Source organism: Rosa chinensis, chromosome 2, assembly GCF_002994745.2.
Source record: "Rosa chinensis cultivar Old Blush chromosome 2, RchiOBHm-V2, whole genome shotgun sequence".
Taxonomy (NCBI): Eukaryota; Viridiplantae; Streptophyta; class Magnoliopsida; order Rosales; family Rosaceae; genus Rosa; species Rosa chinensis.
Window position 1 is genome coordinate 61,921,654 of NC_037089.1, and position 22,811 is coordinate 61,944,464.

The window sequence follows — 22,811 nt, forward strand, 5'->3', positions numbered from 1 at the left end:
ACTATCGGGGCAATAGACGTCTGTTGGGAGGCAATATACATCTATTGGGGGCAAAAAAACTTTCCGGTGAGATTTTCAGCAAATTCCGGTGGGCGGCAGCCGGTGACTGGAATCCGGCGACAAGTGACAGGAATCCGGCGACCGGTGACCGGATTCCGGCGGCCGGTGACGGGCTCCGGCGAAGTCTCCTATGGTTTCTCTCTCTTCCATTTTCTCTCTCTCTCTCTCTAAGTAACAAAGGGGTGAGGGGTAAAATTGTATCAAAAAAAAATTAAAAACAAAAAAAAAATCTTAATGGGGTATTAGGGAAGACTCCCTTAGAGTGTATTGGGTAAGACGGAATTAAAAAAACTTAATGGGGTAAGTGAGAAAAAAATCCCTAGAAATGGGGTAAATGGACAAAACCCCTAAAAAAGAAATAAATTTTCTTCAATTATACGATTAATTGTTGATTCAATTTCTTAATATTACAAAACACATTAGTAGTAATCTTAATTTCCCTTCCCGATGGATATACAAAGGAATAACTTTCCTAAGAAATTCATTCCGTGAACCAAACGAGGCTTAAGAGTAAGATTGATCAGTATTAAGTCACGTCATGCATCTATAATAGTTTTTCAATCAATCTGACTTGTTGGATTACTCCTTAACATTATAAGGCTTAAACAACAAGTTACAAATCTTTTTATTGCATACCATTAAGCAATTGAGAAGTTTAAAATATCAAATTAGTGTCTACATACCATACCGTGATATCTAGCTTCTACCCTATGAAAAGTGATACAAAAGAATAGAGAAATTTTAAATACACACCCCTAATCACTTAATACACATTCCTATTATTTTATATTTCAAATTAGATTTTGTAAGTAAGTTAAATGACCAAAACAGACATCTATGCATTAGAAGAAGAAGAAAAATAGTCATATTTTCCTTATATTATTCTATTTATGTATAAATAGTTAGATAAACACAACAAATTTCTATACATGGCCTCCCAATTTAATACAAGAATAAAGTTAGAAACTATCTAATTTAATTTTTCCTTAAATAAATTGTAATTAGATGAGGTTAGAGACCATAATATTTAGAATTTCAAAATCAATGGCATTAAATATTTTGTAAACATATCGCTTTACTCCCATTTTTTAGTTAATTTCCTTTTTTGTTCTAAGAGTTATGATTAATCAATTTATTTTCTAATATAAAACATCACAGGTGAAAAAACTTTGTAATTGTTAATTTGTTTGGCCCCTCTAATGACAACTATTTAGTTCCGCCACTATGGAGAAACTACTGGTATAGTTTTGGTTGAATGTTCGACTCATAATTTTATACTTGATTAACATGGTGTTTGGTGGATGAGAGCTCAAATAACACAAAGCCTATTTATATGCATCTATTTAAAGGAAACAATAATAAATCTTTATGGATTTCTCAATAACTAACACAAGTAATAAATGTCAATATACTAGAATATACTAATCATATTAAATAGTAACCTTAATATAGTCAAAAAGTAGGATATTTCATGATTTTTGAGATTAAGGGTATTTTAGGTACTTTGGGTTGTGTATTTAGTAAATTATTAGAATGAGAAATTAAATGAGTTGTGTATTAAGTATGGAGTGTGTATTAAGTAATTAGGGGTGTGTATTTAAAACTTATCAAAAGAATAACATTGAAAAGAATTAAATTATTTAAAGTGATCCCTTCCTAAATACGACTTGTAGTGTTCTTCATTCTTCAGTTCCAGAAAAGAAGAGCAAAACCCTAAATCCCAAATAGACGGAGGAACTGGAGCACTAAATTGCCGGCTTCAATTTCAGCAGAGAAAGCATTCGAATTGGGTGAGTCCCATTCTGATCCAGTTATGTTTGGTTTTTGCTGTAAAAGATTGCAATGACTAGTTCCAAGCTGTAGGATTGCTGTTGATTATTCAGTCACCCATCTTCAAAAGGCACCACCTTTTACAAGATTATATTCATCAAAACCATTATTAGGGGTCCAAGATGATAAAGCTCGCTCTTTTACAGTTTCATACCTTATAAACTCATTTGGGTTCTCCCCACAACTGGCTCTCTCTGCGTCCAACAAGATGAAGGTACGCTTCGACACCCCAGAAAAACCCGACTCTGTTATTAAGCTTTTTAAAGACTATGGACTCAGTGATGCCCACATCTCTGACATTGTTAAGAAATGCCCAGTTTTGCTTGTATCCAATGCTGAAAAGACCCTTTGGCCAAAACTCCAGTTTTTCACTTCCATTGGCCTTTCGGGCAATGACCTTGCCCGGATCTTCCGTGTCAACTTGCGTTATCTTGACATTGAGCTTAGAGAGAAGTATTAGACCTTGTTATGATATTATGAAAACTCTAGAAATACCTGAGCATAAGGTCCCTTATTTCATTAGCAACTATTATATGTTTAACCCCAAAGTATTGAGCAATGTACCTCACAACACTTTGATTCTGAGAGCGCAACAGGTGCCAGAAGCGTCATTTCCTCTGTGGGTGTGTTCTCATTTGCTTGCACTGTCATTTGACTCTGAGAAGGTTAAGACAAATGTCGAGAAGGTCATCAGCATGGGATTTGACCCTTCGTCTACTACATTCATGAAAGCTTTGTATGTGGTATCGGTGACCAATGCAGCAAAGTGGAAACACAAGATGGAATTTTATGAGAAGTGGGGTTGGACTGAAGATGATGTGTTGTTGGCATTTAGAAAGAATCCCATGTTTATGAGCTTCAGTGTGAAGAATATTTCAGCTAAAATGGATTTTCTTTTGAATAAAATGGGTTGCCAGCCTTCAGATCTGGCTGCACGTCCAGATATTCTGACTTATAGTTTGGAGAAGCAAATCATACCTAGGTGTTCAGTCATCAGATTTCTCCAGTTAAAGGGCTTAATTGTCAAGGAAGATTTATATATAATTAGCATTGTGCACAAAAACGAGAAGTGGTTCTTGGAAAGGTTTGTGATCAAATATGAAGAACAAGCACCTGAATTGCAGAGCATCTTACAGGGGAAAATGGGTCTAGGCGAATTTGGTTTAGGATTCGACGAAAGTGGTTGAGTCACTCGAGTGTAACAATTGTAGGACGAAGCTTGTTGATTTATCCTGCATTCTAGTTTGATGATTCAGAGGATTAAGTTCTCGTACAAATGTCAACTCTTGCTCTGTGTCAAGTTTTACAGTATCATATCCTTTGCTTGACCAAATATGCTGTCCTTAAACCACTTAGTTCTGAGAGATGAAGTCTTGGAGACAGGGAGAGGTGTAGGACTCCAATTGGATTGCTGTACAAGTTTATTTTTGCAGGTTGAACTCAGTCAAACTGCCTAAACTCCGAGGCTTAAGGAAAGTCTCTATCAACAGCTGGATTTTAGAGTCTATTCAAAAAAATGGATGGTTACTGAACTGATTCATCAGCAGAGGACACTTCAAATTTCATTAATATTTCTGTCTAAAGAGAGTAATTGTAAGTGTTTGAATTGGCAAGTAATTGAAAGTCTTATTAAAATATTTAGTTCTAATAGTTTGATCACTTCAAATCCAAAGCCCTTGTAGCTTACCTTTATCTTCTTTTGAAAAAACCATATGTCAAACATTTGTATTTGCTTCAATCATTTAACAGGATCAGTAAACATGCTATAATGTCATTCTTTTACTGTTTTAATTCTGAAACTGCAATTTCAAGATGGACGCATTGAATCTTCACCAAAATGAAAATGGATGACTGATTCTTGTGCTACATTTGCATGAATGTGTTTTGTAACAAGTTGTATATGGATTGTAGGTTGGGAATCGAGGGTTTAGCCATGGGTGCAAAAAGTTTGCTCTAAGATGCCTGCTTGTGTTTTGCTGCTCTAACATGGTTAACTCGAGTGTGAAGTGCATCTCGAGTTAGTTTGTTAACATTTACTGCTCTATTGAGCATGGAATGACATGTAAAGACAGCATTTGGGATTCTCTGTCAACTTCTTTTCTTTACATTTGATCTGTATACTGTTGATTTAAAGAGCAGAATCAAGCTTATCATACGACTTATTTCTTCTGCATGATAATGGGTAAATCATGCTTATGACCTTCATCTTGTGCTGTTGATTGATGTGTGGCATGTATGGACTAAATCTGCACTTATGAGTTCTGCGGGAAATTAACATGGTTCTGAACTATAGTACATGTGGTGGTCGGTTGATGCGATTGGTCCACATGACTTGTATATATTTCTAATTGGTCATCTTAATTAATTTTTTTTTTTCATCTCTGCATGGTTCTCACCAAATTCTAGTAATATGATTGGCTCAGATCACCACATAACAATGTCATGTGGTACTTGGGACAAAATAATTTCTCGAGTTCTGGTGGTAGGACCTGTGAAAAGCTTTAACTTGAATCTCTGTATTTGGCTACATTAGAGCAAGTTCACCCGTAGTCAAGAAATGTCAAGGTCGAAAAGTCAAGAATTCGACCAGTCAAGTTTCTGTTCATTGCCACTGGACATGGGGTTTCCACCTGTTTTTTTCTTGACCAGTCAAGACTGTTCATTGTGTGTTTCACAGGTCATTTATACTGTTCATTTTTTTGGGGGGGGGGGGGGGGGCTTTTAAAATTAAAATATATTTGATGATAATAATGGAGATTTATGGATAATTAATGTCATAATTATGCAATTTACTTTTTTTCTAATATTTTCGGTTTACAAATTATGAGCCATCGACAATTTATCTTGAAATAAGTAAACGCACCACCGACAATTTTTCATGAAATGAGTGAAGGCACCACTGACAATTTTTTTGAAACGCTTGAAATAACCACCGACATCTTTGAATGGACCAGATCATTTGCATACTATTCAATCTAACGGTTATTGTTGATGTAATCTTATCTAAGATTTCGGATCAGATTACTTCGAACCAGGAGTGGACACGTGTCCTCGAAATCTGATCACGTCTTATGTGAAAATTGTAAATAAATAGAGCAAGAGGCAGCACACCATTCACACATAAGCTGATATTCACAAATCTCCTTCTTTTTCATATCTCCAGATCCAACACATTTCCTCTCCTCCCCTCATTTCAATGAAGAAATTGTGGGCTAAGTATCGACAATCTCGAGATGAAGATCATGAAGAGATGTATACGACTAATGCTCTTGTGGTAGCAGCAGTCGTTGAAGCTGAAGCTTCCTCCGGATCACGAAGACGGGGTTCTCAACCGGGGCGTGCACCAAATGAGGAGCGATTTAGGGAAGCAAGAAGGAAAAACATGATGGAAGATTACTTTGTGGAGCGTCCAGTTTTCAGTGAAGAGGTATTCCGGACACGGTACAGGATGAGTCACAATGTTTTCAACCGTATCTCTCGTGACCTTTGTCGCTATGCCAGTACTTTGTCCAGAAATCAGATACTACTAAGAAAGTCGGACTACTTCCCCAGTAGAAGCTGACATGTTCCTTAAGAATGCTTGCTTACGGTGCCGGGGCAGATCAATGCGCTGAGTATTGTCGGATGGTGAAATCTACCTCCATCGAGGCCCTGAAACGATTTACAAGAGGAATCGTTAATCTGAACTCGGTAGAATACCTCCGGGCTTGTACTCCGGCCAACCTTAAAAGACTTCTCGCCAAAACTGAGCGAAAAGGCTTTCCTGGGATGATTGGAAGCATCGACTGCATGCACTGGCAATGGAAGAATTGCCCAACAGGTTGGGCTGGAGAATACAGCGGTCGAAAACGTGTTCCCACTATCATCTTCGAAGCAGTCACATCTTATGACACATGGATATGGCATGCCTTCTTTGAAATGCCTGGATCATTCAACGACCTCAACGTGCTTGCTAAGTCCCTGTTGTTTGACGAGCTGACTGCTGGTCGAGCCCCTCAGATCCAATTTCAAGTGAATAACAGAATTCACAATTTAGGTTATTATCTCGCTGATGGTATCTATCCGCAATGAGTGACTTTCGTTAAATCAATTCCAAGGCCTATATGACCCAAGGATCTGAAGTTTTCCCAGGCTCAAGAGGGGTATAGGAAGGATGTGGAGAGATGTTTCGGCATTTTACAGATGCTCTTTAGTATTGTTCGAGGAGCAGCTCGTGGCTGGGATAGAGAAGACCTTCTATACATCATGCTGACTTCTATTATATTATACAACATGATAATTGAGGATGAAAGACCAGATGACAACGATGAGGATTTGGAGTCCGATGAAGAAGAGGATAACAATATGTGGCCCAGGTTGGCCCAGGTTTGGGAAGGACCGACTGTGATGACTTCGATCTTGTTGGTAGAGATGGTTATTACTTCAACGGATTCATGGATCGATATGATGCCATTAGAAGTGCAAACAATCACTCAAACCTTCAAGAAGACCTGATAGAGCATTTTTGGAATGTTCAAGGCAACATGGAGATCTAGATCATAATATAGGTTTTTCTGGAATAATTGGCTAATATCTATGTTTTGTTATGTTTGTGTGCTTCGAATTTGGCTTGTATTATGTTTTGGGAAGTTGGTGTGCTTTTATTTGGCTTGTATTATGTTTTTTTATGTCAGTGTGATTTTAATTTGGTTTGTATTATGTGCTATGATTTTGAATATAAGGTGTGTGCTTTAATAAGAGGAATTTTCAAATACAACTTTGCTTATTTCATTAAATTGTCGCTTACATAGATGAAAGATTAGGAATAAGTACAATACAATTACACAACATGCATAATCACCTAATTATTATGAACCTCTTCCTCTCTAGGAATCCAATTTGTGTTTGAAGGTTCATCATTAGGGTTAGGGTTGGTGGAATCACCCGTAGAGAAAGGTAAAAATTGTGGTTGTGTAGAATATCCCCCGGGGTAAGGTGGTTGCGGATAGTATCCACCGGGGTAAGGGGGTTGTGGGAATCCACTGGTGAAGGGAGGTGGTGGGAATCCACCAGTGAAGGGAGGTTGTGGGAATCCATCGGGGCAAGGTGGTTGTGGGTATGCACCGGGGTAAGGAGGTTGTGGGTATGCACCACCAAAATTTGGTTGTGGGAATGCACCACCAAAATTGGGTTGCAGATAGTATCCACCCATAGCAGGTGGCGTCTGCTCGCAAAGTTCTTCTTTCTCCGCTATCTTCTTTTGCTTTCTTGACCAATAACGCTTTTTATTTGGCGTCATTTGACTTGTATCAATCTCCATAATATGCTCTTCCCTCTCTTTATTTCGCTCTTTCCTCTTTTTAATTCGCTCTTCCCTTTCTTGTAATAGGAGTTGCTCTTTTCGCATTTCAATTTGCAAGAGGATACATGCTCGTTGACTTTCCTCTTGGAGACTTCGAGCGAATTCCTCATCGAGCTTTTTCTTGCCCGTGGTTGCCTCTATTTGGTTATTCGCTATACTCTCGAGTGTGCTTGACAAAAGAGTTTGATCTTTCGCTGCCTTCTTTCCTTTCTGAATTGCTTCTTTCTCAGCCTTCCTTCCTTGAGGCCTCACAATAGGATCTGCAGTTTCACCTGCAATTACCTCATCTACATCCATGTCCAAGTTGATGGGGGAATTTTCAGCAATTGGTTGTCTTTGCATATGTTGACTTCTTTCATTTGATGTTCCTCCTGATGTATGGCTAAGGATGTCTTTAAATTGTGCAAGCCCTCCACAATAGCGTAACTATTAAAACTCTGAAAATTGTGTCTTCTTTTCTTCCCTTTTTCTTCATCCCGGCATGCCACAATTTATGTGCTTCCTCTTGCTACATAATTAAAAAATAATAATTACTACATTATTTATCAAGACATATTTTACTATAATGTATCAACAAATTAAATAATTTATCAACAAATATAAAGATCATAATTTTAATAAGAAACTATCTCACTGTTTTACAATAAAAATCAATAAGTACAAATATAAATATCGTTGTAATTACATCATTATTTATCAGCTAATTATTTTAATTATAACGAAAAATAATTACTACAATTAAAATGATATTATAATTACTACATTATTTTTCAAGACATATTTTACTATAATGTATCAACAAATTAAATAATTTATCCACAAATATAAAGGTCATAATTTTAATAAGAAAGTATCTCATCGTTTTACAGTAAAAATCATTAAGTACAAATATAAACATCGTTGTAATTACATCATTATTTATCAACTAATTATTTTAATTATAACGAAAAACGATTACTACAAATAAAACGATATTATAATTACTACATTATTTATCAAGTAATATTTTACTATAATGTATCAACAAATTAAATGATATATCAACAGACACATACCTCATCAACCGCATTTGAACCGCTCTTGTACCAATTTTTCGCTTGCCTTAATGCACAATGCCACTCAAAGAGTTCAACCTTCAAAATTTTCCACCTTCCTTGCAAAGAGGAAGATGATTGGCTCTGGGGCCAATTTGCGACAAAGTGTCACATCACTCGCCTCCATAGGTCGTTTTTTTTTTCTGATTTGTGCCTATAGCCGGATCTTGGCTTACAATTTTCCAAGGCTTGCACAATTGATCATCTTCCTCATCCGTCCATCTCCTTTGTCTTGGATATTATCATCTTCACTTTGATCTCCCTCTTGTCCGGCCACTGGACGTGTGTTTCCCCTTTGTTCAGCCATATTGGATATAAATAAATTTGGAAGATGAGAGCTATATAAAGAGGCGGAAGCACAAAATTGGGTTACTGTGAAATATAATTTTTTGGGTGTGAGATTTAAAATAAATGGTAGGTATTTATAGAGAAATGTAGGGCTGGGCGTCCGGACCCGAAAGACCGAGGACCCGACCCGAACCGAGGAAAAAAGCCCGATTCAGTTCGGTTTTAGAATAGAAATTTTCGGTTCGGTTCGGTCTCGGGTTCCATATTCATGTAATCGGTTCGGTCTCGGGTTCCATATTTTTAGGGCCCGAAAGCCCGAACCGACCCGAAAGTTTTCCTTTCTCTTTTCTTTGCAGGATGACTTGTAAAACGTTCCAATGTACAACGTAGAAAGGCTCCCTTGTAGTTTCCATTAGGATAGTTATATTCTTGTGATAGTTTACAATTTATATATTACAACACAGTGACACACCTTATATTAGGTTGCCACAAAGAGACCCATCCAGGGGCCCCGTGGTTGCAGGTGGCCTTTGATTTTGTAGCTAAATGAAATCTTTATCTTGATCACATGTAACGTATACAATGATGTGGTGTTGGGCATTAGAAAAGGAAAAAAAAAATGTTTCGTTTTTGTTTTTCGGTGGAAAACTGAAAATAAATGTTTGGGCCCGAAAAAGCCTGAAAACCGAACCGGCCCGAATGGGTTCGGTTTCTGTCGGTTTTCAGTTTACAAAAAGACCGAACCGGCCCGAACCGATATTTTCGGGTTCGGTCTCGGTCTCACTAATTTTCAGGCCCGGCCCGACCCGAGCCCAGCCCTAGAGAAATGTTTAGAATTTTTTTTAAAAAAATTTTTGTTACCGTTTATTAACGTTACAAACATATATATACATGTTAATTGTAAGCCGTAGGATTGCCCATTTAATTGAAATGAAGGGCTGGGATTAATTAACCGTTAGGCCTAGATTTCAAATAGGACCAACGGCTATCTTCCACATGGCAGGCCGGCCTTCTCTCTCTGTCGCTACGGGACAAGCGACTGGCTTCACGCCTAGTCTCTTTGTAGAGCCACGCGTCGTCACGCTGTCGTCCAGTTCCCTCCCTAGGCGCGTCGTCCTCTGCTGAGATGGTGCTCATGTCAGCCACGATCAGGGCTGAGCCGAGCTGGCATGTGGGCTTGGTCGGTCATGGAAATAGTCATGGACTTGACTATTTTCTTGGCTGTAGTCAAGATGGGGTGGGTTTTGCCCGGTCAAGCACCCACCGCTGGAGCTTGTTTTCTCCCACAGTCGGTCACCACATCAGCTTGGTGTTGACTATGACCAGTCAAGACTACACCGGTGGACTTGCTCTTAGGTGATTTAGGCCTTTCTTTAAATTGGCTTTGTGTGGAGAAATGCAAGATGAAAAATTAATTATCTTGGTTTTAAAAATTATTTCCTCTCTGTGTTACTAATGACCTTGTGGAGAAGTTAAATTACCTTTCCATCTTGGTTTCACGGAAGTTCGATGTCTACCTTGATCATGAGGCATGTCTCAATAAAAAATGCCTTTATGTAGGAGCCATGCATACTGGATTCTTGGTTGTGTTGTAGAAGCTGGCAAGAGGTATGTTAGCAATTCTAAATACACTGAAGGAGGATCAATTGATTTTAACAAATGAGGAAAATAAGGATTTCTTTTTTATCCTGGCATGTTTTTATTAGTAAAGCAAGGACTTCACTTACAGCTTGCTAGTGCTCAATCCCATTGTTTCGATATGGAATATTGTGGTTTTACTTTCCTGAATCTTCATTCTAACTTTAGGCAAATACTTGCAAACTGTTAGTGTCTTGTTAATTACACTGGCGGATCCAATCACAGACTAGGACGGGCTCAAGCCCGTCCAAGATTCCAGACTAGCTCTTTTTCTCATCTTGTTATTGTTGCTGTTGATGTATGGTTTTCAAAAGACTTCATTAGAAAGAAGAAAACCCAGAAGGAAGTATCCAATTTCATTAGCCTTCTATGGAATTTGACATTCAACACTCTATAAGTTAGTTATTTCCAGCTGAATTTGAGAAAGGCAGAGACCCTAGAATTTTGATTTGGGTTTGTGTTTGGTGCTTTTATGAAAGATAGGAATTGGGTTTTGATTAGAAGAGAAGGAGCTGGTGGAATTGGGGTTGTTTGGTGAAGGGAAAAATGGATTTCTTGCCGGAATTTCTTACAAGCAGTTGGGGCAAAGAATTTGTGGCAGGCGGATGTGGAGGCATTGCTGGTATGTGTGTGTGTGTGTGTGTGTGTGTGTATATATATATATTGTTTAAGAAATCCAAGCCCACCCAAAACTTCAATCCTAGATCCGCCATTGGTTAATTATATCAAGGACTCCATTTTTTAACAACGAGGTCTATCTTGCTTGCTGTCTTCTGTTTTTCAAAGTCAAATAAGGTTATTAATATTCAACTTAATGAGTATATTTTTCTCTTGCCAGAGTTCTGTTCCAAGGCTTGACAGAGGGGTGGTAGTGGAACTCTATTGAAGATGTATTTCCCAGGTCAGGCATTTGCCAAGAATCATTATCAACCCTGCCATATTTGGTGTCTTGTGAATTGTGACAGTACACGTCCTTAGTTCCTTATTCCCAACCTTTTGATTTAAGTCTGTGTGGTTGAAGCGCAAGGTATTTCAATGCTTTGTTCAAGTCCTCCGAGCCAACACTCTAGTTGCTGTATAATACATTAAACTGGTTGGCCTTTTGGCACTTGTTTCATAGCCAAAGAGAAGTTCTGGTTAAGCTAGATTATACTGAGAAGGCCGTAATTTCCAATGGGGGATGTTTCATTTTATCTTCTAGGAAAAAAAACTAGCAAATATGCCTTGGTTTTTCATGGCAGCACTTGTTACATTTCAACCTCTGCAGACAATGTAAAGTTGAGTACATAGCAGCACTAGTTCTGCATCTTCATTCTATTCTTTGGTGATGCCTCCAAGCATACAAAGTCCGATCTTAAGAATCAAAAGTATGCACTTCTACAAGCTTTCATTTTCCTCAGATTTTCAGATACAGATTCTGTTTTCAACTTCAATTCTGCTTTGATTTCGTTTTCACAAGCACTCATTTAGTTCACTTGATTTTCAGATGTGCTCATTTGACAGTGGCAGAAAGAGCAAGGTCCAAAATTTACATTTGTCTTCCGAGTGTTGCCAGATAAAAAAGTTATGGACACTCAAACCGTCTTTAACCACGACCCTTAAACATTACTTTGGTGATTTTTCTTTCGTCAAAGATTTCCAACACAATGATCCCATTACTATATACATCTCCTTTTCTTGAATGCTCAACACCAATTGCATGCTCTGCAACTCAGAAAGCAATCGAGTTTCTATGTACTATATACATTCTCTAGATGTTTAATTAGACCCATTTCATCATCAATATGAAAGCACAAGTAAACCTTGAAAGGATATTGAGATCTGTTTGAGATTGGTAATCTTAGAACTCTATGACCTCTGCCTTTGCATTTAATGGATACTTCAAGAAAGACTCATGAGACCAAGACTGGCTAAACAGACACTTTGGATATGCCAATCAAAGCATAGGGCTCCAAGGACGGACGTACTAATTAACCCAACAGGGTTAAAGGATGAAAGAACTGTACACTAAGAACAACATTGGAGGATCAAAACCCACATAGGCTCCTTGGAAGGATTGAGGTTGAGAACTGCCGGTCTCTCTTCATCATGCTCTTAGACAAGAAATGCTCTGAGACAACGTCTATATATAGCAATGATTAGCCGAGTACTGGCTGGGGTTAGCATGAAGGCGACAATAGGGTACGAGGCCCTCGCATATGAAAGCACTTCAACCAAGTAGCATTTAGTCTAGCTAGTACTTCTAAGGTATTCCCCTGCAAAAGGAAGCGTCAGTAAAGATGTCAAGTTCTACATCTAAGGTAACACTAAAAGAAGTTACATACTTAATATACTAATCATTTGACACGATCTTCACACGTGACAATTAGTCTTTTCATTTTATGTTATTTTTGGAACAAACATCGGTCCTTTTATTTGTGTAATAATTTGATTTTATATGTCTCACTTTGTTTGTTGAAGTAATGTGCTGATTATTTGTTTTGGAGAATGATTTATCCTGCAAATTATATAAAAAATTGATATTCCACCTTTCATTTCATTTTCTTGGGGAATGAAAGAAAACAACACGTTTAGAAACGCGCTAATACATTGCACGACGCCGTATTGACCAAGCGAACCAAAGCACATTTAATACTATTATTGATTTGATATATCTTCACTTGCTATAGATCGGTGGCCTCTCGAAAATGGAGGTCTAGCGTGGTTGCACTACTGACATCACCTCAGGGTTCGCCGTAGAAACGGATTCTACTATAATAATAATAAAAACCTGCAATCTCAACCATTTAGGTGATCCACCCGTCCATTGTTCATAAATGTGTATTGACGGTCAACGTTAATAGTTAAAACAAATCTTCTTCATCCATTTCCGGCAGCCGCGATGTTTCTCGACAACACTCTAATATCTTAGAGCTGAGCAAGAGGAGCAGCTGCGACCAATCCAATTTCACTCTTTTTCTTGATGGACTCGGGTTTCGACCTGTTGCTCCACCAATTGACCAATTGCATGGTAGGATCGGAGTTTGAATATAAGTTCTGAAATAACCATCCAAAACCCAGATTTGAATATGAAGTTGTTTTGAAGGAGGTCGAAGAATGAGCAAATGTCTATGGTAACCCAACTCAGATAAAATCAAATTGCATAAATCCTAAAGCTGAAGTAATATTATGATTGACATTGATGACAAGCTCAGTGGCCAAGTAGAATGCAACACCTTGCCTCCCTCTCTTCCCCGAAAACCACTCACCTTCATCTTCAACCTCTATCCTTCTCTAGTTCACTTTTTCATACCCGAAAGCTCAGACCCAGAACAGAAGAATTTAGGGTCAAGAAGAAGCGACGGCCAATACGAAGCGATGAGCCGTACAAGGGGATATGGATAGCTGAGATTCACGAGCCAAACAAGCGCTCCCGGATTTGGCTTGGGTTATACTCGACTCCGGTGACGGCTGCTCCCAATGAAGGAGGAGTGCAGGGGCATTTTCGTCAAACCCCCCACGGACCCAACTTGGCTCCTCCCCATTAATAAATACAACAGATTTAAAACAAAAGGAAAGGAAAAAACCATTCCCCAACGCTTTATTAAATTACTAGCATTTTTCCACACATGCTCTGCATGTGTAAGTTATTAGTTTTTTTTTTCCAGAAAATAAAAAAGAAAAAAGTTGGTTATTGCAGAGAAAATAAAGTGGGAGAGAGAAAAATGGGTTGTGGATATTTTTTTTTTCAAATTTTTAAAGAAAAATGCATTTTGTAAAGAAAAATACATTTTGTAAATGTCTTAATTATCCTTGTGATTTAATTAATTATCAAAGTTTATTAATATTTAAGGGTCAATTACGGTTTCCTGAAACTAGGTCTTCAACCTTGAAAGCTTCTTGTGCTACTTTGGATAGGTCTGTGTCTCTTATTAGTCCATTAAGTCTTCAACAACTCAACAACAACAAAAGAGGAGGAGGGGCCAAGAGGTCATCCAGAAACCTTGACGAAGAGAAGGGTTCTGCTTCTGCTATCACTTGTGCAGTGGATAAAGATAAGGAACGCCGAATCAAGCGCGGCCTTGACGAAGAGAAGGGTTCTGCTTCTGCTATCACTTGTGCAGTCAATAAATATAAGGAGCTCCGAATCAAACGGCTAAGGGAACAGGCTCGTAAGGAAATTTTGAGGGTTGAAGAGGCTGCTCGATTGAAAGTCGAGAATCCTTTACAAGATCTTCAACAACTCAACTTGTTGTGCAGTGGTGGCATCAAACAGGATTCTTGTTACAGGGTGTATCGTTGGTTGACACTTGACAAGTTGGGCATCTATTTGAAGAGGGATGAACTTGAACATGTTTATGAAGAGGATGAATTTCGCATTGGAGATTGGGAAGAAGGTGAAATCCGTTGATGAAGCTCGAAGAATTTCCATTTTACTTAATTGATTATCACTTCTTTAACTTGAAATTAAAGAAACTGTTTTTTCTTCTCTAATTGTCTGTCCCTTGCTTTGTGATTTGTTATGGTGAGCAGATGGAGAACAGAGTCCACAAACAACGAAATATTACATCCACATATGGTGGCATATCATCATCATCAAGTACATACTGCTACGTAGCAAAATTTATTCTATGTACAAAAATTCATGTAATCGTGACAGAAACTTTGACTGTTATCAAAATGAGATTTCTGCTTTTTGCTCCCTTTGACTGTTATCAAAATGAGTGCTGAAAATCTGTGTATGATCTGTTAATCTTTCAATTGCATATTTGGCTGGATATTCTTATTTGTTCTTGTCTCGGATGACATGGGGTTGCTATATTTTCTTCTTGTTGATTTCTTCTTGCTGATTTGTACAGTATAAGGAGCTTGCCTTCGAAATTTATCACTCACTTTACATACTTGTTTACTATGATCAGGTGCTTAGGTGGAATTTGTTCTGTTTAGTGTGTTGTGAAAACTAAACGGTTTAAGTTTGCATCAACATGTTGATTTTGCAATGTTCCAACTTCCAAGTTGTTTTTGGCTACTTCTGTTTAGTGTACTTTTGGAGTACCATGTGGAAACCTTGGGCTACTTCTGAATCTTTACCTATCTGAAATATTGAATTGAGTAAGTTCCTTTTGTCACAGGTGCTGGGGAGTTTTAAAAGTAAAATGAAACTCCAAACCTGAATTATGCTTTCAATGACATTTTCCATGTCCCGTTTCTAAAACATTTTGATGCCTTGTAACATTCACAAACTAAAATTTGAAGAATAAGTTTTCATGTTGAGTTCTTTCGAAAACCAGCTTTGCTTCATAATGTAATATATTCCCAAGAAATTTTATGCGAGGGCATGGACAAATGAGGTTGGTTGTGTTGAGGTTGTGTGGCCCAAATTAAGGTAAAGGAAAAATCTTACATTGCATTATCGCAAGGAATATAAAGTACTTGACCAACTATTATATTGAGGTAATCGGGATAAACCCAAAATCTGTCTTTGTCAATGATGATTAAGTGAGAGCAGTATGTGATGCCACTTTAGACTGGGTTTATGTAGAACCCGTTGCAAAAACATTGTTAGGGGTGGAACAAGTTATTCAGGGTGGAATGAGGTAAATGTCAAGGGGCAGCTACTACGTGACATGCATAGCATGTGAAAATAAGTCAAATTTTGTCAATGCCTTTTATTTTTCTATTGAAATTCTTCAGTGTCATAGTGTCTCACGTGATTTTTAAGAGCTTCTCCAATTAACGGAATATAAAAATCTTATTTTTAAGAGCTTCTCCAATTGACTTGATTATTTTTTTAATGATCTTTTCGGTTTTCCAACTTACAAAAAAAAAATCGGATCAAGATTTGTGTATTATGTTTGTTATGGAATTGTTCAAAATCATGATTTGGGAGCAATAAAATTTTAGTGAGAAAATAAAAACATGTCATTTTAGCCTAAAAATTGTGTGCTATGGTCTAGTTTTTAAAGGAAACTAGAGGTTACATGGCTCCGAAGTGGGTTCATAAGTCGCAATGGTGATTTGAGATATTAGCATATGCTCTTCCTCTACTCATCTTGAATTCAACTGTTTTAGTTGTAGAAGAATAAATGCAAAACTGATAAGGTAAAATGATGAAATCAAAAGTGCAGAGGCACACTGATTTGAGGTGTAACAGTCATGAGGTGAACCTGCATATTTACTGTTTCTCCCATTAGCCAAGCATGTAATTACACGTGTATTAATTACTAAAAAATAAAAATAAAAAACATGAGGTGAACTTGCATATTTACCCTTTCTCCCATTAGCCAAACATGTAATGACACGTGAATTAATTACTAAAAAATTAAAATTAAAATTAAAATTAAAATAAAAAAGCTCAGCTATAGCTTTTTAGTTACCTCCCGTCATTCACTATTATTCTCATTCATCCATTCACTCATTCATCTACCAAACCTGTAATTCTCCACCTAACCCTGTAACTTCTCAAATATAAGCTCTCAGGCCGGTGACCGGAGACCGCACGATAGGTAACTCTAATGAAAAAGCTTGAAGTAGACGTAATTTTCTCAAGTCACATGATCATTGCTTACTTTGGACGAACATCAAAGCACAAGCAACTGGAGTTAATTGAAATTTTGCGTTCATTAAGAACAGGGAAATGCCAAGGCCAACACCTAGAGTTGTGGATAAAGGAAGAGAGACACTTGGGCAATTAGGTCAACGCCTAAAGGAAATGCATTGAGTTTGTTGGTGCATAGAAGAAGGGTTTGGAGCAATTAGGAGGACATCGATCTCTCAGACCCGATATCAAATGGGAATCATGGGATTGAGGTGGATAGCGTGAGTAGTTAATAGCAAAATCAATTGAATTGTTTTTTTTTTTTTTTGAAATATGGTCAGTACTGCCCTCAAACCTTGACCATTAATGAAAACTTAGAATACATGGGGGGGGGGGGGGGGGGGGACATGATACATAAACCCCAAATCACAAGAAGCATAAAGAGAACAGCCCGAGATAATAACGAGAGTTTCTACATAAAATATGTATTCTAACAAGCACCAATTAGCGAAGAGTGCATCATTGGCTACTCTATGCACTTTACAAAGGTGGTGACATACCGGAAAGATTTTGCTCATGTGGAGCCATAATTTACTGTTACTATCAGCTTTCCCACTATGTTGCCACCGAAAAATAATTTCGGTGACACTAAGTTTCATCCTGCCACTAGGAGGCTGCGACCATTTGATAAAGCAAGGAACTCACCGCCTAACCAGAGCAGACAAGGCACACAAGGTGTGCAGTCCGGGACAGAGCCCACGTCGCCCTACCCAAAAGTGGTAGGGACCACATCATACTAAAAGGAAATAATAATAAAACATAACAGAAAAATAAATTGGGTCAAAAGTCAAAGCCCAAACCAACAGTAGGGTCAAGGCCCAGACCCATAGCCCATCAGACCCAAATTTGAGAATCCGGGTGCAGAGATCACGACGACGCCATCCAACTCGCGCTTCCCAAACTGTCTCACCACCACCAGCGGCGACACCATTACCAACTTGCCGCCTGCTAGCCTTGTAGTCTTTCCCTAGATGAGCCCCAAACCACCCAAATCAGATCGGGTCTAACCGATCCGATCTAAGCCCAGTGATTTGCAGCGATGCCACCGCCCGGTCACCACCCTCAGGCAATCTCCGATCCTGCAACACCTCCTCAAAACACCTACCATGCCTTACACGTTCCTCCCTAAGGCAAGACGACACCGACCCCAACTTCCAGCCATTAACCCGTCGCTGCCCATCACCGTTAATTCCTCCAAGCGCTCTGGACAGCAGCATCGCGCTCCCGCAACCTTCTCTCAGACCGAGCCAAACACCACCGGACACATTGTCCTTTCTAGTCTGTCCGACGACGCCACCACGAGGGCGAGCCGTCGGACCGGGCAGCCACTCTTGCTGGACGATCAGATGCACTTCCTAGGGTTTGAGAGAGTATACAAAGACATTATTAATGTGTTTGTATTATTGAAGAGCCTCGTTATCAATTCGAGTTCAATTGAAATTTTTTTTATTTGTATTAAATATGTAAGTGTGTAATAGTAGTGAGGAAGGGGGTGAATATGCCCCAAGAATTGTTCAAATGAAATTAGGCCTTAAAAAATAAAAATAAATAAATAAATAAATAAATTCTAATTGGCAAGCACTCAAGAAGACAATCCTATAAAAGAGAACAAATAATTCCGTTATTAAACCTATTTTATTGATGTCAAGGTAGCATGGTTAAAAATTAAACAACATGCAACAGCAACAAGTGCTTATGAATCAACCAAATTGATTAATAACTGCTGCAGCCACACTAGCAACATCTGCCACATCTTTATTCAATTTAGTCAGAGGATGAGAGCTTCTGCCTGCAAAGTTTCTTTCGCATCCATTAGCCTCATTCACAGCGTCATTCATGCCATCCAATGCAAACATACGTCTTCTTACATTGATTGCCTCATAGGCTTCTGGGACATCACCTTTTAAAACTGCGTTGTACCTGTCAGCACAATCTATTAAGCCTTTGTCTCTCGGGCTTTGCTTAAGCAATTGGTTGATTTGGTTCAGAGTCGTCGTGGACTTTGCCTTGACCACATCGACCATTATGATAGCCAAGCCATATATGTCTGCTTGGGCGCTCCGAGGGTCGGATTTGAGAGACGAGAGACACACCGGAGGGTTTGGTGTTTTTTGACATGTTTGGGCAATGATATTTGCTTCGGTTCGTAAAATTGCAGTTTGAATGAAAAATATGAGCACTGCCGCTAAGCACATCAAATTCTTCATTTTTAGGACGAAGGATTGATAATTTGGTGGATGCTTGATGATATGGAGAACTATTTGTGGGATGAATCTCTCTGCATATAAACAGGGGAGAGAAATTAATCTAAGAGATTCAAGACCATATGTTTTTAAGGAAAACATCAATTTATTATTTCATTCTTTTAAATGCTAATAAATCAACCACAATTAAATGAGCTTTCTTCTTTTCTCTTGTAATGTACCCTATTCATACAATGTTTCTTGTCTGTGTATGTCTGCAACATTAAAGATCACTTAACTGTTAATTGTTACGTGTCATTCCAATCCAAATCTTCAATGCATTCGCTTTCTAGTTACTAAACTAGTATCTGTATAAGCTTGAAAAGATGGTGCTCTACTCACTAGACCTCTCTCAATTTTCAACTATTTAATGACATATGTATTTTTATGTAAAAAGACTAATAAAGACAATAAACTAATAAGGAAAATATTTTCTTTCTTTGCAAAGATTTATAATAATGGAAACACATTTACAGTACTTTAATTGTTCATTTCTATTTTAGTTCTTATTTCATATTTATCATTTTCTTTATTTATAGAAGCTTTTAAAAAAAGAAAAAAAATCAAGAGAAAATGCATTCAAAATTACTTGACGAATTAAAAAAAAACTATGATACAAAGGTCTTTCTCTTGAGGATCATGAAACGGGGGATAAAGAGCCCACTTGTAAACTAACCAAATAAGTTTGTGAAGTGACATATAAGACAAAAATAAATAATAATAGAGAACAAATTTAATATTCAGCATGCAACCATAAACCATAAAAACTAAGCTTTGAAAATCCATAATTAAGCATGAAATAGTAGGCTTGAAAAACCCATTATAAATTTATGTTAATGTTAAAGGAAAATCATATTGTGTGCCTTCGTCAAAGTGATTGACGGAGAGGGAATCAAGTAATTACCAATTAACATCAATCAGCATGGATTACGAACCAATCAGTATTTAATGTCATCATTGTAATTGTTCTTTCCATTGTAATTCTCTCCCTATATAAAGGGGTTATGAAATGAAATGAGTAGACCAATTTCAATTGTCATTTTTACTTTAACACGTTATCAGCACGCTCAGAGCCAATAGCCAAGAAAAATCAATTTATTTTTATTTATTTATTTCTTCTTCCTGATGAAAAAAAAAACCCCAAACCCAAGAAGAGAAAAAAAAAACCCTTTCTCTTCCTCTTCTTCTGTGCCGCCAACGATTCAAAAAAAAAAAAAAACAAACAAACAAATCTTGCCCAGATCGGCCCCCCCCCCTTCCTTCAGCGTTGCCGTTTGCAAGCTGCCACACCCAAGCAACCCAGCATCCTTCACCGGCCGAGCAGCCCCAGCCCAGCAGCGCAGCACCCTTCACCAGCCGAGCAGCCCCAGCATCCTTGCGGCCCACTGCCAAGCCCAGGTCACCACCCGCCTGCGCGCACAGACCGGCCTCACCTCCCTGCAGCCACGCCTCGACCAGACACCAGCGCCTGCTGCCTTTCCAGATCGATCCGGACACCAGCTCGCATCAGTCCACCGTCGTAGTACCTAGATCGGAATCGTCCGCTCCCCACTGTCGCAGCACCCACATTGACGACGACATAGCAGCTCACTCGTCCCCCGTCCTCATTAGCCCACACGGGCCTCAGCCTCCCTGCAAAACATCCATCGCTGCAGACCAGTAGGGAAGAAGAAGACACGAAGAAAAAGAGGGAAAAAGAAAGAGAAAGAAGAGAAAAAAAAAAAAACCTGTGACCCAGCCCAGAAAAGAAAAACTGCGGCCCAAGAAAAATATATATAGAAACCAGGCCCAAAGTAAAGACTCGGCCCAAAAAAAAAAATATATATATATATATATAGCTGGCTCTACGGCCCAGAAAAGCAAAACTGCTGCCCAAACAAAACAAAAACAAAAAACAAAAGGCCCAGAAAAAAAAAAAAAAAAAAAAAAAAAAAACAGAAAGAAAAAAGAAACTCTGCCCAAAGTAAAGGGGCCAGCCCAAAGAGCAGACCCGGCCCAGACTAAAAAAAAAACTCCAGCCCACTGCTGAAAAAAAAAAAAAAACATCGCTACGCACGCCTGCATCAACACGCGCGTGCGCTAGAATTGTTTTATTTTCTCGAAATCAAGTATGTTTTCTTTATTTTGTTTTTATGATTTTTAATCAAGCATGTGAATTTTATTTATGTTTTCTATTTTTAAACATGCTTTATACTTTATTGTTTATGCTTTTATTATATATTTTGTTATTAAGCATGTTTAATTAGATAATTTTGATTGTTTTAAGCATGCGTTATTATTTATGTTTTATATCATTATATTCAAGCATGATTTATAATTATGTTTAAGCATGCTTTATATTTTCTTGCTTATGTTTTTATTATGCAATTGTGAGCATGTTTTGTGAATTTTATTTACTCTTATATAATTATTCCTAAGCATGCCTTTATATTATGCTATTGTTTATATTTTATTTTACGCATGATATATTATTGCTATTATTATATGTAGCATATATTTTGTTGTATATTTGTGCAATTTGAGCATGTCATGTAGTTTATTTTTATATATGCTAGGTTTTATTTATTATTAAATGTGTTATAGTTATTTTTGTAATACAACATATAAAATTCCATTTTGCCATGATAATGAAAATTCATGCGCATTATACACACACTTACTGTGATAAAGTATTTTCACATAGCATCGAAAAAAATGTGACCATTACGAATCTTGGTCTTGAAATCTAATTCATACGTTTGGAAAATAATTCACGTGAATGTCTTTATGACTGCGTAATTTATTTCTTCTCTCTTGTTTATGTAGATGGTTGATCCCACTCGACCTGAGTTTGACATCTTGGACTCAGACGGACTTGAGTACCACCGTTGGGTTTCCGATATGGAAACTGCCTTTGTGGCAAAAGACTACACTGCCACCATTACTGATCCCAAAGATGATGAACTATCTAATAAGGTGAAAGCAGATGCCTTAATTTTTCTGAGGCGACATATTGATCCTAGCCTACGCTGGGAGTATCTTCAGTTGAAGACACCCAAAGTATTGTGGGATGCCCTTAAAGAACGTTTTGGGAACATTCAGGATACTTTGCTCCCAGGACTGGCTGTTCAGTGGAATGGAATCCGCTTGCTTGACTATAAAAAGGTCAATGACTTCAACAAGGACATGTTGCGCTTAAAGGCACGTCTCAATTTATGTGGAAGGGAAATCACAGAAGATGATATGATCTACAAGACTCTTACCACCTTTCCTAATTCAGCTTTTATACTAGCGAACCAGTATCAGTTGGATTATGACAACAACAAAAATCACAACCTTCAATAAGTTGATAAGCCTACTGCAAGTGGCTGAGAGACAAAATAAGATTCTCTTGAATAACAATGCCAGGCCCACTGGGACAAAGAAAATTCCCGAGACTAATTATGGAAAAATGAAAGGTGGAAATAACTCCAATGCTAGGGGGTTTAGACGTGTTGATCCCTACCCACGTGGCAACAATGCACCACGTGGAAAGGGACATGGGGATCATGGAAAAAAGATGCCAAAGGAAAGAGTTGACAATGAACCATGCTATAGGTGTGGATTCATTGGGCATTGGTACAAGAACTGCCAAGCAAACAACAGAGTAGCAGCCAATTACAAGAGGTATAGAGAGTCTAAAGAACAAGTGGCTCACTATATGGAAGAAGGAGGTCATGACCTAGACGTCAACCTTACAGTTGCAGACTCCAATGGCAAAG

At 38.1% G+C, this 22,811-nt stretch overlaps 2 protein-coding genes across 5 annotated transcripts in view; both read left to right on the forward strand.

Moving 5' to 3' along the window:
- Nucleotides 1–15,016, forward strand: part of LOC121051586 (transcription factor GTE12-like) — a 52,178-nt gene extending 37,162 nt beyond the window's left edge. Inside the window, exons 2-3 of the mRNA XM_040514199.1 lie at nucleotides 14,149–14,627; nucleotides 14,764–15,016. Coding sequence (XP_040370133.1) covers nucleotides 14,149–14,627; nucleotides 14,764–14,939 — 655 coding nt within the window. The 3' untranslated portion in view covers nucleotides 14,940–15,016. The remainder of the gene's footprint in view (nucleotides 1–14,148; nucleotides 14,628–14,763) is intronic.
- Nucleotides 1,724–4,046, forward strand: LOC112187378 (transcription termination factor MTERF15, mitochondrial). 4 transcript variants are annotated; one of them, XM_040514198.1, is made up of 3 exons: nucleotides 1,724–1,850; nucleotides 2,037–2,104; nucleotides 2,487–3,534. In XM_040514198.1, the coding sequence occupies exons 2-3, from the start codon at nucleotides 2,099–2,101 to the stop codon at nucleotides 3,075–3,077; spliced, it is 597 nt and encodes a 198-aa protein (XP_040370132.1). In that variant the 5' UTR covers nucleotides 1,724–1,850; nucleotides 2,037–2,098; the 3' UTR covers nucleotides 3,078–3,534. The 4 variants fall into 4 exon arrangements, 2 of the variants coding, with proteins under 2 accessions (XP_040370132.1, XP_040370131.1); XM_040514197.1 differs by having other exon boundaries at nucleotides 2,037–3,534; XR_005806138.1 differs by adding an exon at nucleotides 3,802–4,046 and having other exon boundaries at nucleotides 1,731–3,483.
- Nucleotides 15,017–22,811: the final 7,795 nt, after the last annotated feature.